Here is a 25,589-nt window from a genome sequence, read left to right as displayed (position 1 = left end):
CTTATGTGTAATTTGAGGTTACTTTTTAAGTTTATTAAGCAAACAATTTAATGATTGAATTGTGTGTTTTCCTCTTGTTACTTTATAGGTATGTACTCGTGAGGAACAAGGTATTTTACAGCGTGACTCAAACAAGAGCCAGAAACTGCTGAAGAAGCTCATGTCAGGTAGGCAACAATCTTCTACCTGGATCACACTGGTGATGGATACATTTTGTTGTACCTATGATTGTTTCTCTTGTATCCTGGTATGCAAGATGCAGTTTATTTACTCATTTACTCTACAAGCATTTTGTTTTTTAAAGTTCTTATTAAAACCACATAACATTGAGCAAAAAACTAATTATAATACTATTGGATTATAACCCAAAGAATAAAATAATATCATGAATTAACTGAATGTTAGTTAATACGTGGTGAAGAAGGGACAGCTTTCTTATAAAAGAATTCTAATTAATACACTGAAGGAATTAGAGTAATAGAAAATTACCATTAGAACACTTCAGTAGTAGTAATGGCTACAGACAAAATCCACCAATGGATGCTAAAATTATTGGATGTAAGTTTTATAATAGGAGATTTGCAAAATCATGAAAGACAAGGAAAGATTGAAGAATTGTCACAGATTGGAGAAGACTAAGGAGACACAACAACTAACTGCAATGTAGGATCTTGAAGTGGATCCCTAAACAGGAAAATAGTATTAATGGAAAAAATGTTGAAATTCAAATAAAGTCTGTAATTTAGCTAATGGTATTGTACTAATGTTAATTTTTTACTTTTGATAATTATATTATGGTATGTAAGATAAGATAGTAAGGAAAGATGAATGAATGTTACACAGGAACTCTGCTATTTTTGCAACTCTTTTCAAAGTCTCATATTTGGAAAAAGCATGACAAAAATCGTTAAGGACTTTTTAAAGGAAAAACAATGTACTCGTTACTGTAAATTTGTGTAAATATTTTGTTTCTGCTTTAGTTCGTAGTTTTTTTTTAATATAGATTGGTTTGTATTATGAAGTAGCAGTCACAGTGTATACAGAATTTTACTTTTTTCCCTTTTTTAAATTGACATTTTATAATTATTTTTTGTTACCATATATTCTTCATATTTGTAAATTTTAGTGGCTAAAAATAGTCATTAACTTGACTTATTTTAGTTTGATTACCTATTTCCCAATTATTGGATATTTTAACTGTTTCCAAATTGTAAATAATACCACAGTGGTCAACTTTGTTAATACTGTATCTTTTGATTTATTTCCTTGGGATAAATTTCTAAGAGTGGGTTTACTGAGTCAAAGAATATGGTCATTTTTGACCCTTAAGATGTATTTGCCATATTACTTTACCAAAATATTGTACCAGTCTACAACAACATTAGTATTTTACCCTCAAAGCTGTCACTGTTGAGTTTTGACATTTCAAATTATTTTATTTTTATAGCTGTGTTTTTTTAGTTATTATTAATGAGGTAGAACATGTCTCCATATTTTTTTAATTAGGATTAATTTAGGGTCATTGTTATGAGAAAAAGTAGTTCTAAATGCTTTTCTTATATTCAGAACACAAGAATCTCTTTTCTAAATTAAAAAAAAAAAGATTTGACAGGACTTTGAACAGGCCTAGAGTTTTAGGTAAAGAGAAAAGTCAGCCTTTGTTATACCCTAGTTGTTTTCCTAACACGTCTTAGGTCTTGGTTTTATCATAATATACGGCTGTCTTTTCTGGATCAGATTTGTGGTATGCTGTCACAAAGGAGATAATACACGGGCCAAGGAATAAATGTAATGTACGCTTTAGAGTTAGACAGACCTAAGTTTGTATTTTGTTTCCACCTTTTAATTTACAACTTAGTAAACTCAGTCAGTTTTTTAATGTCTCTGAACTTCAATTTATCTGTAAAACAAAGATAATACAAACTGTCTTACAGGGTTATTGTGAAAATTAAGTAGTATGTATTAAGTGCCTTAGCATCTAATAAGTTCTCATTATTGATTTCTGTCCCTTTGCTGCAATTTCTTCTCTTTTTTCTTCTATTATTTAGTTTTTAGCTTTGATATATGAAGTATGTTTAAAAGTGATATTCAGCCCTACTCAATAACTTTTTTTATTTATAAAGCCTTTTTATACTGTGTTGTTAAACAGTTTGTTACCTTTAGTGATCCACATTTCCATGAGGGAAGAAATAAATCCTTAACATTTACTGAGAACCTATTATGTTCAAGCACTTCTTGATGCTTGACAAGTAAAACCTGGCCTGTGTACTTGTTTTTTTTCCCATGGCTGGCCGTCATTAGGGGCAAAGCTAGATCTTTTTATGTGTTCTTTGCTGCACAGTGGTACAACTAATTTGTATTATAGGCTGACAACATTTGATTTCCTTATTGAATTTCAGGGACTGAGAATTCTGGAAAGGTGGACATCTCTACCAAGGACCTTCTTCCTCATCAAGAATTACGATTTAAATCTGGTCTGGAGAAGGCTATCAAGCATAAAGACAAATTGTTAGAGTTTGACAGGACTAGGTATGATGTGATTAGAATAAAAAATGCTAAGGAAAAGACTAGTCCGTTATTTTGGCACTTGATCTTTTTAGGGTGGACTATGGAAGCGTTTACAGCAAAAGAAGAGCTGAAGGCTCGCTCTAGGGGTTATACATCTTGTTTTTGAATCCATGTTTGAATAAGCTAGGCTCCCACCAAAAGGATCCTACCTTGCAACATTTTTGATTCTTAGCAAATGCTAGTATACCCCCTGGAAAGTTGATCTGAGTTGACAGATTTCCTACTTGTTTCATTTGCAGCCATTCATTCATTCAGTCAGCATATGTTAAAATGCCTACCGTGTACAAATGTTGTGCCAGGCCCTGGAGATTCCCTAAGAAATTGCCTTTGGGAGAGTGTAGGTAACACCATATCATGAGAAGGCGTGATTTACCCTCCCTTTTCGCTTTGACACTAAATTTGTCTTCTTTTTCAATAATGTCCCTAAATTTTAAGTTTTATACACCTACACTTTGGTCATTTAGCCCACTAACTTCTCTTTAGGAGGCAAGCTGATGGATTTGTTAGTTCTATTTTTAATTTCTCTTTCATTTTTTTTCTCCGTTTGGACAATATATGTATTGAGATCTAGTTGGTGGTAAAGAATATTTATTTTTTGTTTTTGTTTTGGGGGGAGGTAATTAAGTTTATTTACTTACTTATTTATTTTAATGGAGGTACTGGGGATTGAACCTAGGACCCTGTGCATGCTAATCCTGTGCTTTACCACTGAGCTGTACCCTCCCCACTAAAAGAATCTTTAAATAGGATTTATGGGGGGAGGGTATATAGCTCAAGTGATGGAGCACATGCTTAGCATGCGTGAGGTTCTGGGTTCAATTCCCAGTACCTCCTCTAAAAATAAATCTAATTACCTCCCCTAGCCCCCCACCCAGCAAATTAATTTTAAAAAATTTTAAAATAGGACTTATATTCTCACTTCTCAGACACTGAATCTCTTCTTTAATGGTAACTAAGTATGTCTGTTTCTAGCATTATAATCCTTTGGTTACACACACCTAATATAGATCATTTGCATGGGATATAACTTTGAAAGCTATTCCTTGAGTAAGCCCATCACAAGGTTTGTAACTAATATTGGCTCTTAAACTTTTAAATATCACTTTTAGCCCTTCTCAGTGAAATTTACTAGAATAGAGTACATTTTTTGTTAAAGAGAAACTGGAAAAGGGTCTCTCCCTATTGATTTTGCCTTTATGCTCGTGTGTTCAGGGACACCAGTTTCATTATTTAGGTTCACCTATAGTATAGGACCACTCTTAGTCTACTTTAAAACTTCCGTAATTCTAGCTGAGCCCTGGAAAATTGCTAAATGATTCTGATTTCAGTATTTCCCAATACCTGTATGTATCATTAATTTCTACTGAAGCAGTTGAGACTGGATTTGTAACTTTGGAGTAGTCAATTGACTTCTTTGAGCCCCTATCTGTAGAATGACAGAGTTGGATCATCAAGATTCCTTCTAGTTCTTAGTTTCTTTGTCAGTGTAATTTTAGAAATAGGCCTGATTGTTATAATCTTGGAACATGTCCCTTGTATATTGAGGGAAGGGCTGAAGATAGGGTTGGGGTGGGGATGGCGGGGGTGGTTGGAAAATGACATATAGAAGTAGTAGAATAATAAGATAACTTAAGAATAAGTTACAGGACTGAGGGTCCAGGATAGAGCTCCAATTTGTAAGGAAAAAGGGCAGCAACTGGGTCTAGCAAGAATAGACTAGGTCCCAATTGTGCAGGGACTAGGATGTTGAGTAAGCTACCAAGACGCGAACTCAGATGCAGCAAAATTAGACAGAATTCCGGCTATAAGGTGAGGGTTGGACTAGTAAGAAAAGTAGGACAATAAATTATGGTGCTATGTCTTTTCCTGCCCAGGGTAAGATTAGTTCTAGGAGCTGATTCCCTGCAGTGGGGATAAGGTATATGCAGAAGGTGGGAACCAGGCAGAGCTTGACCTATTTTTGGAACATTCTTGGTCATCTATATTCGAGATGATAACTTTCAGGATAGCAGAAGAGTGAGCTGCTTTGAAACAGCTTCCTAGTAATCAAGTCCCTGTTTGTCATCAATGTAATTACCATATGTTCTTTTATTTTTCTTCAGCATTCGAAGGACCCAAGTCATTGATGATGAATCAGATTACTTTGCCAGTGATTCTAACCAGTGGTTGTCCAAAATTGAGCGGGAAGCCCTACAGAAGCGAGAGGAGGAGCTGAGAGAATTCCGACATGCCTCTCGGCTCTCTAAGAAGATTACCATTGACTTTGCAGGCAGGAAGATCGTGGAGGATGAAAATCCACTAGCTGAGTATCACAGCAAGTAAGTGGGCAACACCAGAAGGGGTCTGAAAAAAGGGGGCAGTCTGACTGTAAAAGATTTCTCCCCTTTAATGGGTCTTCTGTTTCTGTTAATTTTTGAAGTAATACATTTATTTGGAATAGAAACATGTAAGAGTAGCTAAGAAAATTTTGAAAATGAACCATGAGGGCACCTTATTCTCCTATATAACTACTGTAGTTTTGTAAAAAGCTGTATGTATGTATGTATCTATGTATTGTAAAAAAAAAAAAAAAAAAACCTTTTTAAAACAATGAGGTACAGTTTGGGCACAGGAATAGATCGATGAAATGTAATAGAATTCAGAAAGAGACCTGTGTGTCTGCATTGTGTATGTATGTGTGCATGAGTGTGTGTCTATAGCTTTGTAAATGCAGAGATGTATAAATTTAGTACATTTAGTAATTTGTAATTAGTTACAAAGGAAAAGATTAAATAAACGATGGGCCACCAGCTTAGAAACAATCTACGTTAGATCTCTACCTCAAACCATAGTGCGATAATAAGTCTGACTAAAGCATTAAATGCAAAAGAAATAAAAGGATCAGAAAGAAATAGAATAGTAGAAATTTAGGAGAATAGAGTTACTGTCTTGGTATGGTAAAGCTCTTTGTAAGCAAAGTATAAAACCCAGAAGTCAAAAAGACATAAGATATTTTAAATAAAGTAAAAAAGTACAAGACTGCAAGAAAACATTTTAAACAGTTTTAACAGTTAAAAAGAGCAATATCCATACTATATAAAGACCTGCAAATTAACAAGAGAAATCCAGTTGAAAATGGAAAGAGGCTAAGAACAGATAATTTACAGGTGAGGAAATTCAAATGGCCAGTAAACATTAGAAAAGATGCTCAGTTAACTATTAGGGAAGTGCAAATTTTAAAACATAATGTATCATTAAATTGGCTGAAAATTAAAATATGTAACATTGCATCATCTGTGAGTATAGGAAAATAGATATGCCCTCTTAGTACTGGGGATTGAACCCAGGACCTCATGCATGCTAAGCATGCACTCTACCACTGAGCTATAGCCTCCACCCGCTCCTGTTTCATTTTGCTGTGAACCTAAAGCTGCTCTAAAAAGTAAAGTTTATTGAAAAAAATTTACTTCATGGCCAATTTCAAGTTAACAACATGAAGTTACTGAATGTAGAGTTGAGAAAAGTTACACATGTTGGCTTCAGCACAGCACGGAAAAGAAAGCCCACGGAGGGGGGTGTAAAATATAGCCCAAGTGGTAGAGTGCATGCTTAGCATGCACAAGGTCCTGGATTCAATCCCCAGCATCTCCTCTAAACATAAATAAGTAAATAAAACCTAATTACCTACCCCCCTCCAAAAAAAAAAAAGCTCATGGAGCTCTCACTCCCTGTTTTGGAAATGGCATACATCTCTCTGTCTCTTTATGTTTCTGTCTCTCTTACACACACATACAGAGAAAACTGGATATTAGTGAACACAGTAATGCTTTCTTTCCACAAGGCTCAGTCCTTGGCCTTCTCTTTTATACCTGGCAAATCCATCACAGAATTTTCCTAAACAAAGGTTGTTCTCTCCCTGAAAGAAATTCTACCATTAACTTCAGAATAATTATTTATTCTTACCTAATACGTATATGATAGACAGATACAAAGAAAAAAGCAAACTTATATCTGGGTGACAGGTTCAGGAATTTTTCATTTTCTTTCTATTAATTTGCATTTTCTAGTTTTTCCATAGTCATGAATTGCTTTTATGACAAAATCATTTTTATGTACAATAAGATATAGTGAAGCCTCTTAGAAGTGAAATTGGGCAGTATCTCAAAATTTAAATTCTGCATGCTTTTGACTTATGAGCTATACACTAAATATCAAGATGCTAGTTTCTTTGTCTCTCAACAATTAAAAAAATAAATTTGCCATTCTGACACATGAAAAATGGTATTTCATCATAATTTTTATTCACATTCTTTTGCTTTGGTTGTATGCTGTTAAGTCTAAACATTCTAAAAATGTATTGATTAGCAATTTGTATTATTTCTTTTATAGATTCTAGAGGTGTGGATATACTTGGCACTGTACTATGTTACAAATCTGTTTCTCCTTTAGATCCCACTATCCCCATCCTATTTTAGATTTACCTCTTCCCTCAAATTCTTGTACTTTGTTTTTTCCCCTCTAACCTTCATGCTTTACCTTTTTTCTTCTGCTTTTCCCTTGCTTTGGAAATCCTTCCTCTAATCTTTGCTTTTTAAATATCTACCTCCCCTTTGAACCTACTTGATACAACACATAGGATGATGAGATAATAGCCACCAGATGGATTGTGCCTGTCTCATAGTAATAATTACACCCTCCCATATGTTGTTTGTCATCTTTATAGCTGTCTTAAACTGCTACTTAGATTCAGAGCTTCCTGAAGGCAGGAATCCTGCCCTCTACCCCTTTTAATTGCCTTGCACCTTAAAGGTTCCTAACAAATATCTCTTTAATTGTATTCAAGGTCACGGTCAGTCTTTTCTACCAGTAAAAGCTTTTCATTATGTTCTGCCTCAGAATTATCATTGTCCACAAATGGTTGTCAAGCATCTGGCAGGGACATGGAGTGCAGCAGCGAGTAATGTAGATCTGTAGCATAGAATAAGGTATGGTTCCTGCAGAACTTAAAATCTCTTACTAACCAGCAGGATTAGTTCCATAATCTTTAAATGAAAAAATCACATTCTTTTATAGGATTAGAGCCAGATCTTCAAAGCAAACACTGTAGACACAGGATAACACGGTAGAGTTGATGACTGTTTAAATAGTAGGTGCAACACGACTTCAAAGAAAGAAGTGAGTACTTTTGTGCTGGGTCAGTAGAGGGCCACCTCAGAAGTTCTGGGACTTGAAGCAAGGATACAATTCAGATCAGCATGGAAGAGTAGAGAGGGACTCCTGAGAGGTTGGAAGAATAATTGAAGATATTGAGAAATAGGCTGGCGTAGAATACTCTTTTGTGAGTCAGACTGTTTCTAGGCAACTTTTCTAATCTCGGCATTACCAGTAATCTTGTTAAACAGATAAGTGGTTGTAATGTGCCCTACCTATTTTCTTAGTGTTCAGGAACTTTTTACTGTCTCATACTCCTTAGGGTTCTTGGGAAGAGAAGGGGAGGTTGGTATGGGGAATGAGGAAAATCATCCCCTCTTTGAATTTCAAACTTTATTACTGTTGGCAAGTTTTATGTTTGTGCTAAGTAAGGCTATTCTGAGCATGGAACATTACCAATTATTGCATCCTTTGGTTTGTTATCACAGACTAGATGAGGCAATACAGGCTATTGCCAGTGGAACATTGAACCAGCCACTGACCAAATTGGATAGATCTGAAGAGCCTTTGGGACTGCTGGTGAATCCCAACCTGTACCAGTCACCTCCCCAGGTTGGTGGACCTTTGCTCTAACTGATGATGAAAGAAGTTTGGACCCAGATAATTTGCCTTTCAGGTCTGACTGTCTCGTAAGCGTTAGATACCAATCTGCTCTTTCAATACACCTACCGACTTTACTCTCTGGCCCAGTTTTTTTTGCAGCACTTCTGACAAGTTGTCTTTTGAGTATTTCTCAAGAGAAGGTTTTGTTAAGTACTGTAGAGATTTAAACAATAATCCCATGGTCCTTTTGTTAATGTTCTTTCTCTATCTTTCATAGAATGTGGGTAGTCCCATAGAGTGGTATTTTAAATTAATACATTAATTCAGTTATTCATTGTTACTCATTTTTCAAGTACATTGAGCATCTACTGTGTACAATCACAGTAGTAAGTCATCAACCAGACACTCTTCTATCCTCAAAGAAGTCATAGACTCGTAGAGGAAAAGATTACATAAGCAACTCTGATATTAATAGAGATATAAATAAAAGTACAGTGGAAACACAGAGGAGGGAAAGACTACTTGAGTTGAGAGGTGTAAAAGAGGCCTTTATAGGGAAGATGACATTCATTAAAAGTAAATTTACAAGAGAATGGTGTTTGAGGTTGGTGGGAAAAGAAAACATTCCAGTCAAAATTAACTGCAGGATACCTCCCCAACCGCACAACCCACCCCCAAAAAAGTATGCAGAATTAACTGTAGGAATAAGATGTGGTAGATACACACACACACACACATTTTTTTACACATGTACATACATGTACACATATATACATACATACAGTTGAACAATGCAGGGAAGAATTAGGAGCACCGGCCATCTGCACAGTAGACAATCCATGTCTATCTTATGATTATGTCTGCCCTCCATAAAGTGGTTCCACATCCAAAGTAGGTTGCACGTCTGCAGATTCAACCAACTGCAGATCATATTTTTCGGTAGTATTTACTATTGAAAAAAAATTCATAAGTGGACCCATGCAGTTCAAACCCATGTTTTTCAAGGGTGAGCTATATATGGAATAGTGAATTTAGGCTACCAGGGTAGTACTCATAAAAGGATTATATCACAAGGAATAGATTAGGGATAGGTAGGTAGTCAGATCACTGAAGAGTTAAATGTTTAGCTAAGACGTTTTCACATTTTTATTTTGCAAATAAATGTGGGTCATAAAATGTTCTTAAGCAGAGAGATGCAGTCAGAGCACTGCTTTAGACAGTTTCACTGGGAATACTCATTCAGCACTGTCTACGTTTCTTTGCTAGATGCTGGGAGGTTAAAAGGCAAAAGCCCAGCTCCTGTTTTTAAGGACTTCAGATTTAGTGGGAAGATGAGTTTGAATACAGAAAATTTCAATTCCTCAAGATAATTGCTATGATAGACACATGTCATAGACACAGTTGGAGTTGAGGAGAGAGATCGTAAACCCACCAGAGTAGTCACAAAAGATAATGATGTTTGAGAAGAGACTAAAAAGATGAATAGGAATTTCCAAGCAGACAAGTCTAGGGAGAGAATTCTCCGTAGATGGTATAACATGTACAAAGGCTCTGCAGCTTGAGAGCATTGTAGGTTTGGAGAACCACAAGTAATTAAGTATCGTTAGAAATTAAACTGGGCTAGTAAGTGTATTAGTTTCCTAGGGCAGCCATGACAAAGTGCCGCAACTGATTGGCTTAAGACAACAGAAATTTATTTTCTCACAATTCTCAACACTGAAATCAAGGTGTTGGCAGGGCCATGCTCACTCCAAATGTTCTATGGGAGAATGTGTCCTTGTCTGTTTGAGGTTCTGGTGGTTCTAGGCATCCCTTGGTTTACAGCTGCGTCACTCTACTCTCTGCCTCTGTCTTTACGTGGCCATCTTCCCTGTGTGTCTTTGTCTCTGTGTATTCTCTTATAAGGCTATTAGTCATTGGATTTGGGGTCCACTCTAATCCAGTATGGCTTTATCTTAACTTGACTGCACCTGCAAAGATGCTGTTTCCAAATTCACTTTCACAGATTCTGGGAGTACATAAATTTGGGAGGGATGCTACTCAACCCAGTATAGTAGGTAACATCATGAAAGCCCTTATGTTTCATGCTGAGGAGTTTGGTTTTATCCTAAAGTGAGCAAGAAAGAGTCCTTGAAGAATTTTAGCAGAAGACTGACATGACTTCCATGCCTATGTAGAGAATGGATTGGAGGGAAGAGGAAAGCAGAAGCAAGGAAATTGCTAGGAAGATTATTGCAGTAGTACAGTGGGGGAGAGATGAGGACCCAAATTAGTGTTGCAGCTAGCAGTGAAGTAGAGAGATACTTAGAGGCTGTAAATGGAGGTGAGACCAGTTAGCTGGCTGCAAATGGTATTATTGAAAGATAATAAGATTAATTTAGGAAAGTAGCTGTGGAGTAGGGAAACAGGTAATACAAACAAGAACTGTGATCGAGGTAGAACAGAGAATTAGGATCTCGGGATTGTTCAAATACCAGCTTTTTTATAAAATCACTCACTTCCCCTGTAATGGATCAGTTCTTCTTCTGTGTTCCCACTTAAGGACTTAAGTCCCCGTGTAGTATTTACTCAGTTCTGCCTTACGTTTTGGATAGTTATTTATGTGCCGTCTACTAGGATTGTAAGTTCCTTGAAAGCAAGAACTGTATCCTTTTTTATATAAGTCTTCTTGCTTTATATGTTTTTCACTTAGTAAATGTTTGGTTTTTCTTTTTAAGATATGACACAGCTGATTACAGTCATAAAATTTTATTGCAGAAAGATTTTTAGAGATTCACTTAGTCCAACTCCATAATTTTACAGTTGAGAAAACTAAAACATTTAGGAGTGAAATGATTGTTTAGTCTCTAGACTGACGTTCTACCATTTTTGTTTTCCCTATAAATTATTAAAAAATAAAAATAAATTAATACAATTAAGTCCAAACTTCTTCATCCCAATAGAGCCCCTCCCTCCTTTTTTTGAAAATGAATTTCAGAGCACTCAGTCTTCTTGTTCTGGAAGAAATGTTAACCTCTCCCCCCCCCCCTCTTTTGTGGGGAGGTAGTTAGGTTTATTTATTTTTTAACAGAGGTACTGGGGATTGAAACCAGGACCCTGTGCATGCTAGGCAGGCACGCTACCACTAAGCTATACCCTCCTAGAAATGTTAACCTTTGTCATTCTCTGACTGAGTTACTGCCAGGATTCTTTAGCCTCCTGTAATTACCTGTACTCTGTAATTGTATATTCGCTTTACATGATGGGAGTAGTGCTCCATCCTCTCTTTTCGGGGACAGTTGTTCATTTCAGGATAAGAGGACTACTTCATGCATCTAATACTCAGAACTCCTGGCCCCTGAAAGCATCTGTTTGGCTTTATCATGGTAACAGCATGCGACCCTGCCCCTGCGAAGATTGTGTGGACCAAAATGTTGAACCTTCTTTTCACTGATAGGATTATATTGGGAAATTGTGCAAAATCCTGTATGAATCATTAATAAGTTTAAAGTGGAAATAATTACAGACCAAGTATTTGGTCTGATAGTTGTGCTGTTGCTAGAATTAGGAAGCTATGTATGGAGAATTAAATATTATCTAATTATCCTTTAAGAAGAGCCCTTTTTATCATACGTGGGATTCCTCCTGAATTTATACCTTCTCCACCTTGTTTCAGACAAAGATGAAATACATTTTTCTAAGAGAGTATTCCCAGTATGATTTGTTCATTATTAGCCTTCATCTCATTTTGTATACCTACCCCAGGTTCTTCCCTTGTCAGACAAAATTATATGTTTGATTTATTTCCTGTATAGTGGATAGATCAGACAAGCGCAGCCTCACAGAAGGCAGCTTTCCATTCAGCAGGATCGGGGCTAGAGTTCAACTCATGTCGGCAGCAGTTTCGAATCCAGGACCAAGAATTTCAGGAAGGCTTTGATGGTGGCTGGTGCCTCTCTCTGCATCAACCTTGGGCTTCTCTGCTTGTCAGAGGGATTAAAAGGTAAGGACAGAAATGAATCTTGGTGGTAGAAGATTTTGCATAAACTTGATTTAGAATTATGGATTGGAATTCATTTTCCCCAATCTAGGGATGATTTATAATACTCTTTGGCACATAGAACTTTAAGCAATATATTCATGTTAAGGACTTGTTTTTCACTGGCTAGCTTAAAAAAAAAAAAACAGGTTAGAAAGACTACAGATCCTAGTCATAATAAAGAATAGACTATTAGTGTTTTCACGTTTCGAAGGAAGTCTACTGAAAATGTCTCTTGGCTTTGCCTTTGTAATACAGCACTCAGCAACCTTAATGGTTTGAACCTATTGGAAATGGAAAGTTTTTATGCTTACTTACTTTTATTTAAGACACCAGCCTAACTGGTTTTGTTTTTTTTTCTATACATCTATTTGAGTAACCATAATGAGGAACTATTTTACCACAAATTCCTTTTCTATAAAAAGTGGAGGAAGTAGTGAGGGTTAAGTAGAGGTATTATAAACTTACGCTATTGTACCTGTTAGTGATGGTAATAGCTTACTATTCTATGGTTTCACATGTTTATTCTCAATTCAACTTTTTTAAATGTTTTTTTCTTAGCTTTTATAAATGTAAATAGAAAACTGATACAGAAAAGTAGCTAGAAAAAGAAAGATCACCTGTAATTCCACCACCTAGAAACAGCTACTGTTAGCATTGTGGAGGTTTGTTTATATTCTTTTTCCTGTGCAAATTGTTACATAGTGAGGTCATTATATATTTATATTATGTTTTTCTTCTTTTGTTTATCGTTACATGTTCCTTTTTCCTTGTTTCCCCGGTTTTTTTGAGATGTAGACGACATAATGACATTGTATTAAAGGTGTACAACATAATGATTTCATATATATATGAAATATTGCAAAATGATTACAACAATAAGTTTAGTTAACATCTATCACCTTGCATAGTTACAATTTTTTTTGTTTCTTATGATGAGAACTTTTAAGATTACTCTTTTAGCAACTCAACTATACAATACAGTATTGTTAACTGTAGTCACCATGCTGTATATTATATCCCTAGGATTTATTTATCTTACAACTGGAAGTTTATACCTCTTGGACCACCTTCACTCATTTCCCTCTGGCAACCACCAATCTGTTCTCTGTATCTATGAGATTGGTTATTTCAGATTCCACATATAAGTAAGATCATAAAGTATCTTCCTCTGTATGACTTATTTCACTTAGCATAATACCCTCAAGGTTTATCCATTTTGTTGCAAATAACAGGATTTCATTTTCTTTTTTTTTTTATGGCTGAATATTATTCTTCATCCATTTTCTTCACACTCATCAATGGACATTTAGGTTGTTTCCATGTTTTGGCTATTAAAAATAATGCTGCTGTGAATGTGGGGGGTGTACATATCTCTTTTTTCCTTCTTTTTTTATCTATTAGAATTTTATATCCTTGGCAGTGTCCTAACTCAAATCAGTAATAATGCCTTATATTTAAATACAGTCTTGGAATTTTCAAAGCAGTACCTCTATTTAAGTAGATCAGGCCAGTATTATTACAATCCTGGACACCTAGGCAGGCAGAGGTATAGTAGCTTGCGCTGAATTGCAAAGCTAGTTCGTGGCAGAGATGGAACTAGAATTTAGGTTTTCAGAGTGCTTTTTTCACTCTTACTGTGTAAGCCTCTGTCATTTCTCTATTTTCCTGAAAGAAGATTTATCAGAATTTAGGAACAATCATTTCTACTTGATGTTTTCATGATTAGTTGTGATTTGCATCCTTCATTAAGGTGCATTACCATTTTTCTCCCCTCTTGAAGGTCAGACCTTCTTGCTTTGACTCCTAATTGTTTCATAATCCATGATTTAGTGCCATTACTCAGATCTCTGCAGTTGAGGTGCCTTCCGTTTCCAAAGTAGAAAAGCAGCTTGCTTACTGCTGTGGGAATCAGAATGTTTACATTTCTCATCCTATTTTGAATCTGTTATTCATATTTTCTCACTGAAAAGAACAGGATGAGCAGTATCCAGCCCACAATCACTAGTGCCACAGAAATAAAGTGGGTGGTTCCGCCGCATTTGTGAGACCGTTTACCCAATAACCTTTTGGATCATTTGGTGTAGAGGGAAAAAATAATATTGATTCATTCCTCATTTATTGACTACCTGGCACTGTTCCAATTCATCTATATTGGAAAACTAAGGATATGAGAAATTCCCTGTTTCCCATTATAAGACTAGTATAATAAGGGTATATTATCAAGATATGTTATTTCATTTTATGGGAACTAAATGAAAAACATCTTTTTGTAATCCTTGGAGAGTAGGGAGTAATTAAATTCTCTTGAAGTGCATTTTGTTATTCCACTTAAAGATTCTTTCAAACTAGTTAACAGGTCATTTAATTATCTTCAAAGAACTTTTATAAAACACTTAAGAAAATATAAATAAATGTGGTTACAATTTAGAGTAAAGATGATAGGCATTTTTATTTACATAAATTCTGTTAAATAGTAATTATAAAAATACTATTCGTGGGGAGTTATGTGTGGGTGAGGATTTTTCTGTCATATTAAAGAACAACTAATTAATAAATCTTTCATGACTTAAAGGCAAGGATTTCCATTTTTGTGGGACAAGTTGGATGCCTTGAAAATAGGTTTGGATTGTCAAGGTCCCAAGGCTAGTGAAAGCTCCAAATCTGAGTTACAGAGATCAGGTAAAAAAACAGGAGCTGAGAAAGATGAATTGTCTTTGTTCAGATGATAGAAAAAAACTAGAGAACAGTATTCATACTTAAGTGAAAGGTATTATAGGAGAAATTTTTTCACAAAAAATACCCCTCTTGGTGAGGTATCATCTATAGATTTCTTGATTCAACTGGATAATTTGTTGTATGTTATCAGATCCTCCAAGACACTAGAATTTAGATTCTTTCTACTGAATTTGTATTTGTTGAAGGGTGGAGGGCAGAAGCTGGTACACCCCTCACAGAGGACGACTTTGGATAGCAGCCACAGCCAAAAGACCCTCCCCTCAGGAAGTCTCAGAACTCCAGACTACATACCGTTTTCTTCGTGGGAAAGGTAACAGCTGTATATTTTTTTAATTTCAGTCTTACTTTGTGGAGAGAAGTCATTGAAGTTCATCTTCTTTCACTTCCTTTTTCCTGTGGGTTGGTTGGCTGGTTGTTTTTTGTTTGTTTGTTTGTTTTTGGCTGAAAGGGACTTTATTTGTATGGTGGCAAATCATAGACAGCTGTTCAAAGCATTAATTCATCAAACAATACAAATAAAAATATCAGTTCCCAACACCAAGAATCAACCAAATAGTCATAATTTTTCCTTTTCTTAAAATTATGAGAGTAAAACAACTACTGTAAATTCTGGGATCTTTAGATTTGGAAGAACAACCACAAATAAGAATTTTTTAATTGGGAGTGACCCAATATAGACATATGCTATTGGATTTGGACAGATGAAAGTTGGATGACTTAAGTGGCATATTTTGGGAATCACCCTAAGCACAGGATCCTAAAAAAACACTTTGACTCTTAGGTGTCTTGGTTTCCTTCCTCTTACTCAGCCATACAATAGTTTTGAAGGCAAAATGAGAGAATAAGTGCAAAACCATCCTTTAAAAGCTGTTAGGAAATCAAACTTTAGGAATCAAGGTTCGTGTTTCCTTAAAAATGCTGTTTTGGCTGATATGACCGACTTACTTTAAATTCGTATTCTGACATTCTTATGTTTTTTACTACATTTTTATGGTTTTTCTCTTGACATCTCTAGCTTGTTTCCAAAACCCATCACTACCAAACTGCAGTCTGATCCACTTGAGTAGAGTAGAATTAATTTGTTTGAAGTTGTGGAGTCCTTGAACTTCGATGGTATGAAACTAATTTTCCTATAGTTTAGGATAGTGGATAGTAGACTAAGCCAGCTACTCACTGAATTTTTTTGCTAAAATACAAACAGTTGTGCCAAATAAAAAGCCTCATTGTTTTCCTTATGCCTACGAGTAGATAATAGAGAAAGCGATTTGTTCAGAATTGAAAACAGATATGTGAGTTCCAAGGTTTTAAAGAGGGAAATTTATCCAATCCTTCCGTTATTCTTGATTCAGATGTGGAGTTTCCCAGTGACTATCCATCAGGTTGTCTCCTGGGTTGCGTGGACCTAATTGACTGCTTGTCCCAGAAGCAATTTAAGGATCAGGTGAGTATAGAGTATTTCTCTTGGATGGTTGCTTTGTTTGCCGCCACAGCTGACCTGTAGAGCCTTCAATTCAGAATATCCTGGAGATAGTAAGGTGCTAACAACCGAATTTGGACATGTGAAGAGAATCTTTTAAAAAGGAAATATTGGGAAGGGAAGACCATGGCAGAAACAAATATTCGGTGATTCTTTGGTTCCTGGTATGTGGAGGACTGGTACATAAACATTTCTGCATAAAAAGCTATTGCCACAATCCAGCTAGCAAGAATAGCTGGATTCTTATCCTTTAATAAAACTGCTGCTTTTGGCAAAGAAACCCTCCATTATTCCTTAAATTATGTCAGTTAGGTGGTGGGAAATGGTAGAATTTGTCATTACTTATTCTGAAACATTTGGTCCAGGCCAGAGTATTCATGATAGGCAAGTATGTTTGAACTCCAGTTGTCCAGACAGTGCCAGGTTTGGGTGTGTGTGAGTGTTTGTGCATACATATGTATGCATTTTTTAAAAAATTTTGATTGCTAAAGATTGAACTGACATAACTAAAGTACATTTTTGAACAGTAGAGGGAGCTGGAAGACTTTAGCTTAATTGGAAAATTCTTGAAATTTAGAGCCTTTTTGATTAGGCTCAGGCTAGGAGGAATCCAGAATGAGAAGGTCCATCCTTGAAGCATGAAGAGTCTTACCTAACCAGATGGTTTTCCTGTTCTTGAATAGCTACTTTTTGTAATAGGGGTTCCCCCACTGTGCTTAAAAAAATGTCCTTTAGCTTATTTTCTCAATAAATTCTTTATTTTCCAGACTTTCCTTTGCCTTTCATTACTGCCATTAGTGTCTGCCTTTTAGAAAAACTGCTCCGGTCCATTTCACTCTCTATCCATTCCTCAAAGATTTTAGCCAATAGTTATTATCCTTCCAGTTTTCTACCTTTCATTTTCCTGGGGATTGCCTCCTCAGCCCTTTTCTAATTTCTTTATGTGTATGAGTACAGTACATGTGTTCTGGTATGAATTTTGACTCCAACCCTTTTGTTCTGCCCTCAGTACCTGATCCAGACCCAGGCAAAACGTGGAGTCCCTTTGTTTTCCACACCCCAATGTGCCTATCCTATCTTTTTGCGGATCTTTTGCCTATTTTGTTTTTCAGGGTCTTCTTTCCTCTCCTCCTCTTTTTTTCAGTCTAGAAGTAATAATTGTAAAAATTCCTTATCTTGGTGTAGGCCTTTGAGTTTTACAGACTCTCAGGTACAGCTTAGTATAACTTAATGTATTATATTTTCTCCTTAGGTTATTTGCATTCTAAAAGAGAACCCAGGAGCATCTGGCAGTGTGGGTGATGGGATTGGCTTTACTTTCTCATTTGTCAATTAATCAGGCCACCACTTGATCCAGGTCAAATGATTTCAATAACTAGACAGTTAGCCAGTCATCTTTCTGCCACAGATTTGTGTAGAGAAGGGTAGGGAGCTGTAATCCTAGTGTATGGAGTACCACAAGGCTTACAGGAATTAGAAATCTATTTAACAAAACAAACCTTTCTGGGTTCTCAGGGGTACCTCTCTTTCAGGTCAGCATGGTAGTCCTCCTTGAGCTTATTCTGTCTTTTACACAGAGGATGCTGAGGACAGCACATATAAGTAAAGGAATTCTCCCATATGCTCCCAGCTGGAGGTCCTGGCAGCTCTTCTTATGAATTTCCCTGATGTGTGTATGACATTAGAATACCCCAAAATGCCAGAAGCTACAAGACTTCATCAGACACAGAAATCCCATACCCATTTTTCCTGTGGTCAGCTTTTCTATGGCTTTTCCCATTATTTCTTTTCTGTGTGCGAGGCTAGCACATGAGTGTCTTCAGAATTGGTATTAGCCATATTTGGAGATTATTTATTGGGTAAGGATCTTACCTCTTTCAAAAGTTGTAGCTTTGGTACTTGGCTGTCTTTTGGAAAATGTCTCAAGCACCTTTGGTAGTCTACCTGTGTCTGTTTGAGCTAGAGTTCTCTGATATAAGTACTGTGATTGCCTAGTCTGTTTTACCAGTGTTATTCTTGCTTTTTCAAGAATGAGTTGAGAGTTTAGGAATAATAGCTGTTCTTGGCCTTTCTTTGATAAGTTAAAATATACTAAACTTTCACTATTTTTGGCATAGTGAGATCATTTAGTTCCTTAAAAAAAAAGAAAGAAAAGGTTTTATTAGTGGTTGTTTAAAATCAAGTGCACTACACTGTAAGTGGCTTTAAAAAATATGTGCTTAAAATGCTTTCCCCTGAGCTAAGAACTCGTCTTCCTGTTATCTTCTAAGAGTGATATGGCTGGCATGGCTGATTTGTGCCAGAAAAAAATCCTGCTTGACCGTCAGTCCTCTTGAGTAATGGCAGGGGATCAACCTAGACAAGGTAGGAGTGATACCGAAAAGGCTGTAGGCTCAACTCAGGAGAGAAAGGTAGATGAGAGTCATCTAGTTAAAACTTCTCCTGTATTCCCCTGGAAGGAGCCCGTGCCTTGTCAGGGTTTTATCTGCCCACAGCAGATGTAAGCTCTCAAAAACAGCAGGGAGGATGTTGACTGCAACAATGCATCAAGGCTGTGGTTTGTAACCTCAGTAGTAAGGCAGTTAAAACTTTTTTTTTTTAAACACAGACATTTTGATTGCCAAATCCATAACCATTAGCAGCTGTGGTTTGAACAGTTCTCAGGACCTAACAAGTTTTCGAACAGAAAAGTTGAGTTGGTGGCTTTTGTTTCTATGCATCTGTATTGGGTTTGTGCTATTTATATCTCTGTCTTCGATAGAAAAATCTGATTTGTCTGCTATCTCCTTGGTCACTGATTATTCTACCTCTCCTGTATTGAATCCATTCCTCTCCTGCCAGCTTACTGACCCTTTAGTCCGTTTGATCTTAGGGCTTTTGTAATAGCCAAGATCCTGTACTGAAGGAATTATGCTGAAGCATTTCTGCTGCTGGGTGCCTGTATAATTGACATCAGCAATAGAATTAGAGTTTTCCAGTGGGGAGGAGAGTATTACTTGTTCCTTTTTAGATAAGAATGTCCATGCAATAGAGATCTGCAGAAAGATTGCATATAGCACTTCATGTGTGGAAATCATCAGCTTCTATTCACAAAAGGATTGTTTGAGAGGTGAGAAATTAGAGAATGAAGGAAGTGATAGTCTGTATTCAAACCAGGCATTGGCATTGAAAAATGCAGTCCCCAAATTCTCTTTGAAAATATGTGAAAATGTTCTCTCTGTTATATGGAGAAAACCTGCCAATTCATAGACCTAAAGTGTATGTATATTCCTTAAGGGGTCTGATCTGAGACCTGACAAAGAGGGGAACTGTATGTCTGCAACAACTAGCCTAACCCTAGGCAGGTCTTTAATATCACAGCTCATTTGAGTGAAACAGAGAATGTATTTGCAGAGTTCTCATGAAGACTAGAACATTTACTTGAGTTTCTAGGTCAGAACAGACTGTCTATAGAGTTGTTTGCAACCTGGGTATCAAGTGCCCACTTGATGAGTTGAGGAAAACCATGTACATTAAAAAAAAAGTAATCCAGGAAGCATTATGCTTTCTGCTGTACTGATCTTGAAGAGAGAAAGGGAAATTTAACACTTTTCTGTGCATTTATGTAAATTCTTCCATGTTTAACTTTTCATCTGGAAATGAACACATAATTCTTAAGATTTTCTTAAGTATTTTATTCATCAGTAATTACTTGAGCGCCTACCATAAATCAGACATTGTTTTAGACACTAAGAGAAACAAAAAGATGAATCAGCCATGGGTTCTGTCCACAAAGTCTGAAAGACCACTAGGCAGATAAGATACGTACAATGAAATACAAACTAAAAAGCAAAGATAACTCTCTTAAGAGAAGTAAAGACTGCCTCTGAGGAATTAAAGGAGGGCAAGTTTGGGAGGAATCTCCTCCAGCTGGGAGGGATCCCAAAAGACTTTATTAAGAATGTGGCTTTTGAATTAGCCTTGAAGGATAGTAATAATAAAATCTATCACTTTTTGATCAGTTATTATGTGCCAGACCTATTATGTATGTAATTTTCTAATCCTCACAACAACTCCAAGCAAGGAATCATTACCCTTCTTTTAGAAATGAGAGAATTTAAGACTCAGAGCTAAAATGACTTGCATATAGTCAGTAAATGGTAAAATTGGGATTGCTGTTCAAGGCTTCCTGTTTGGGCGGTAGAAAAGCGTGTTCTAAGCAGAGGGTGTAATGTGAGGTGGAAAGTCATGGGTTCTGTATGGAGAATAACTGGAGAATAATAGCAGACCAATTTGTTGAATGGGAAGGTGTGTTGTGGTCAGAAGGTAGATAGCTTTGAATGATAGGCTGTGGAGGTGAGACATTTTTCTCTAGTCAGTTTTGAAGGTCATCTGAGCCTTTCTTGAGGAAGATGAATCTGGTAGTAATGTAAAAGATGGATTGCGGTGGAGAGACTGAAGGTGGGATGTCTAGTGAGAAGGCAGTTGTCATCCAAGTTAGATATATTTTTTTAAATCTGTTCTAATTAGACAGGAAGAGGAACAGGTGTCAGGTTTTATGTAGGTAGAGTCAGTCACTCAATGTGACACCTTCACACCTTCACTTTATCTGTAAATAAACCCAGGCTTAGAAAGCAGTCTGCTTGATCTAGAAGGAATCTGCTGTAGCTTTGCAGTCTTGCTATCTTCTTGCAATCTGTTGACGGCATCTTAGTTTGTTATCCAATTTACTGTATGAACCAGGTGGCAAATTATCTCCTAATTTAAAACTTTATTGCTCAGAATATTATATAAAATCACACATTCAGCAAGTATTTATTGACCATCTGTCATGTGCCAGGCACTGTGCTAAAAATTAAGGATCCACAGTTTTAACAATATATTTCATCCCCTCTCGATCTTTTCAGTCTTCTAGAAGAGACTGATACAAGAAAACTAAACCATGGTAATTATCATATGATCAAAGGAGTGCACAAAGGAGAGGATCTAACTCCTGACTCACCTTGGCTGGAGGCAGGGCAGGGAAGGTTAAGGCAGCTTCTAAAAAAGGCAGTCCCTGGAGAAAGAAGACTTTATATCTCCATCCATATACCATCTTGTATCATGTCTCCATGTTCTTGTCCACCAAGAGAGTTCTATTCGTCTTTTAAAACAGCTCAGGTGTCACTGTCTGTGTAGAGTCTTCCCTGACCTCAGCCATTTGGATTAATCACTTCCTTCTCTGGGCTACTATGTTCATGTTTCTATTATTACATTTTAAACTATTTTTTTGTTAATTATATGTTTGCATGTAAGTCCTTTAGGAGCCATCTATGTCTTATTCATCTTTTTACCTCCAGTATCCTAGCATGATACATGCTTGGCACATAGTAGGTGCTCAATAAATGGTGGTGACAGTACTTTGAGAGGCAGGCGTTGGTTGATATAAGAAAAGCCTTAAATACTGTGTTGAAGGAATTTGACTTGTATTCTGAGGGCAACCACATAAGTGATATAATAAGATAGTAAGATGTACATTTTAGAAAGATTGTTCAGGCAGCTGTAGGAAGGCTGGACCCGATGGGGCAAGCCTGAAAACAAGTAGGTGATTTAGGAAATTATCCTGTTTGTCCAGGTGGAGGCATGATGGAGGCTTGCAGTAGTGTTCTGGCAGTTGAGTTGGAAAGAAAGGAATAGATGATTGAAATATTTGGGAGGTAAAGTCTATAGGACTTGGTGATTTGATTGGATATGAAGGGTGAGAGAAAGAAGTCTGGGATAAACTTGGTGGGCTTCTGGCTGTGGTGAGTTGGGTGAATGATAGTACTGTTAGTCTAGACAGGGTATACAGAGGAACAAGATTTTCTTTTAAGGTAAATGACTTTTTAAAATAAAGGAGCTGTGGCAAAGGAAATCTGTATAGTAGCGGTAGAGGAGAGATGTTCTGTAGTATGTGACTGTTGTATAAAAAGCAGTTCTATGATTTTTCAGTTGGACTGTTTAAAATATTTTAATCTATTTTGTTCTAAAAGACATGTTTTTTTCAAACTAAACCCATTATCTTCTTTTTTTTTTTCCTTTTTCAGTTTTATTAGGTAGAATTATCACAGTTTGACTGCACATAGACATAATATTGCATGTAAATACATATTTACAATATACTGCATTTTTTTTAGTTTACATATATGTTCTGATCATCATTTCTAAAAACAGATTAGAGCTTTAGCTTTTTAAACTTACATAGTTACCAAAGGAATAAAGCCAGCCACAAAATAAGAATCAACAGAATGTAGTAATCAAATCATAAAGGACAGTCAAATGTGCTTACACATATTCAAGAAATCAATCACCTAAATTATGAATAAGTAGTTCATTTGTGTCCTTATTTTTTAATTTTATTATTATTTTTTAGATTCCACATATAAGTGATATCATATGGCATTTTTCTTTTTCTGGTCCACTTCACTTAGAATGACAATCTTCAGGTCTATCCATGTTGCTGCAAATGGTATTATTTTATTCTTTTTTATGGCTGAGTAGTGTTCCATTATGTGTATGTACTACATCTTCTTTATCCAGTCATCCATTAATGGACATTTGGGTTGTTTCCATGTCTAAAAGACATGTTATTTGATAAGGGGACATTATTGCTGTTAATAACACTATATATTACTTGATAATGATATGTCAACTCATGTCAAAGGTTCTCTGAATTCTTCCTCAGAATAGTTGTCCTCAGTTGAGTCAGACCAGCCACTGGTAGATAAAAATCTGAAACTGGAAGAACCCTTAATGCCAGAGGAATCTTAGCATTCTGAGGTGTTAGTCTCAGGGTAGATTTCAATGATTAAGGACCTTATAATGTAGTATCTTTAATTAAGAGCAATTTTCTTTTGATTTTCACTAGTTTAGGTTGATGTAAAAGCCTGCTGTATAAAAATAAAGACCAAAAATAATTGCCACGAATGGATGATTCCCATTTAGGTCTTGAAGAATCAGAGCAGAAAAGCTATGAGGTTAATTTTAGAGAAAATATAAGTCCTTGGGTTCTTTTGTGTGTGGAGGTTCCAGCACAGATAGGATTCCAAAGGGCACAGAAAGCCATAGTAGGAATTTTATTGTCAGTAGGAAGAAACCACGAAACCAGTGCCGTGTGGCTTCAACCAGATCATCTTCCACAAATGGCTATAAGACCCAAAAGCTGCATATTACTTTTTCATTATTCCTCTCACCTGCATATGTGAATGGAGCATTGAGCTGAAACTCTCTGTATTTGATACTAGGCCCATGATTTGAATTGGGTACTGGTATGTGGGAGTTCAGCTATCCCACTTTGATGAGTATGTTACTCTGATGTGAGAAAACTCTTACAGTCCAGTGTCATGGGGCCCGCAGTGCTAGTTATCCTGTGAACACCTTGAATTGCTTTGAAGGAAAATGTAAATGAGAACTATTTATCAGAGAACACAGTTGCTTTCAGGATATGCTTCTTTAGATCTGTTGTGCTTGTGGCCTTTTTTATCAGACTCATTTCCTTCCCTCTTTCTGAATATTATCACTTCAATCTTCTTGGAGTTGGTTTTCAGCTAACTAGATTTCAGAGCCTGATTTCATGTCCAGTCTCGTTCTCCAAAGTTTAAACCATGAAAACCTACAGCAAATATATGTTCTTTGTTAATGAGTTTCTTAACTGTTTGCTTTAGCCGTTAGTCCTCTGGAGACAGGTACAAGATTTACATATAGGTCATCTGGGGATTTTCATGAAGAGTGACATCGTTTAGGAGTATCTGATCATTTCAGTCCAAGGATTAAAAAGAGGCTGGCAGAGTTAGGGGAAATGCCCACTTGGCTCTGAATCAGTAGTGGTTGCCAAAAACTGCTAAACTTTTTTTGTCTCTTACAAAAATGGCAAGAGAAATGTTTTCTAGATGACTAGTGAATAATTTTCCTCTGGAGAGGAGAAGAAAATGGTTGTTTAGTAGTTAATTACCTGTTATGTTAGACAGCTATGAAACTTATGAGGCATGAAAGAAAGTAAGCCCGCCTCCACCACTCATCAAGCTGGAAACCAGGAATCATGTTGTTGTAGGCAAGAACAGCAGCAGTGTCCTGAGGAGTCTGGTGCTGAACTTGAACGGTTGCTTTGAGTTATTTGGTCTTATAACCCATATTCCCTTTGCTGTGTGTTGTGCTCCCTCAGTGACCCTTAATCTAGCATCCTTTCTAAGTTGGATATGGCATCCAGAGTTTACCTCTGTTCTTCACAAGTATGAACCTTCCTTTTCTTAATTAACTCTTTCTCTGCATCAGCCGCATTTTATCTTTTGACTCTCAAACCAAAAATTCCTCTTTGGTAAGTCTCTGACTTGTTGGTGTTTAATGTGGTCTGCAGTGTCCAAGACTAACTGGGGAGATTATGCTTTCTTGGAGGCACTGAGGCTCTGCCAAGATGACTTTAATGCATTTTACCATGAGAAATAAACCCTTCTCCCAATACATAGGCCTTACTTTTCTTTATTCTTCATAGGTTTCTTTGCTTTTCAGTTCTGTTTCTTATAATTCTCCTGAAGTTTAGTGATGGAGCTTGGGAAAGGGATATTCACAGGAAACTTGGATTTAAGGATTCAGTTGGGAAAGTTGATTTTAGCTGTTGTCTTTATTGTGAGGCATGAATGAACAGCGGACCTCTTGTTCTGTAATTTCATTTATCCATCATTTTTCCCATTATTTGACATTTCTTACTCTGTTAATATATGTCAGGGTAGTTTTTATTAAACATAGGGCCTTATTGGCCACCTGCCAAGACACAAAATTTCTAATTTAGCTTAGGGATAACAGATTACAGAATAACACCTGTTTTATCCAGAGTTTAGTTCTAAGAGTGTCCAGCTCCCAGCATGTGTGTATTTAGCATGGTTAAGATAATATAAATGCACAAGTTGTTAAATTTCTTGTTCTTTCATCCAACAAATATTTATTGATTGCCTGCTGTGTGCCAGGCATGATTCTAGGTGTTAAGGGGTCAACAAAACAGGCAAAAAATCCCTGCCCTCATGGAGCTTTCATCCTGGTAAGGGAAGTCCAAATTAAGCAATT

The 25,589-nt window shown here is 36.4% G+C and overlaps 1 protein-coding gene across 1 annotated transcript in view; it reads left to right on the top strand.

Annotated features, from left to right (window-relative positions):
* Positions 1-25,589, top strand: part of TRIP4 (thyroid hormone receptor interactor 4) — a 48,186-nt gene that overhangs the window by 11,294 nt on the left and 11,303 nt on the right. The window contains exons 5-11 of the mRNA XM_006184001.2: positions 89-167; positions 2,400-2,529; positions 4,671-4,886; positions 8,187-8,310; positions 12,096-12,283; positions 15,244-15,368; positions 16,408-16,499. Of these exons, the coding sequence (XP_006184063.1) occupies positions 89-167; positions 2,400-2,529; positions 4,671-4,886; positions 8,187-8,310; positions 12,096-12,283; positions 15,244-15,368; positions 16,408-16,499 (954 nt within the window). The remainder of the gene's footprint in view (positions 1-88; positions 168-2,399; positions 2,530-4,670; positions 4,887-8,186; positions 8,311-12,095; positions 12,284-15,243; positions 15,369-16,407; positions 16,500-25,589) is intronic.

The sequence above is a fragment of the Camelus ferus genome, chromosome 6 (assembly GCF_009834535.1).
Source record: "Camelus ferus isolate YT-003-E chromosome 6, BCGSAC_Cfer_1.0, whole genome shotgun sequence".
NCBI lineage: Eukaryota > Metazoa > Chordata > Mammalia > Artiodactyla > Camelidae > Camelus > Camelus ferus.
The sequence above is the reverse complement of the archived record's forward strand: the minus strand, read 5'-3'. Positions and strand labels throughout refer to the sequence as shown.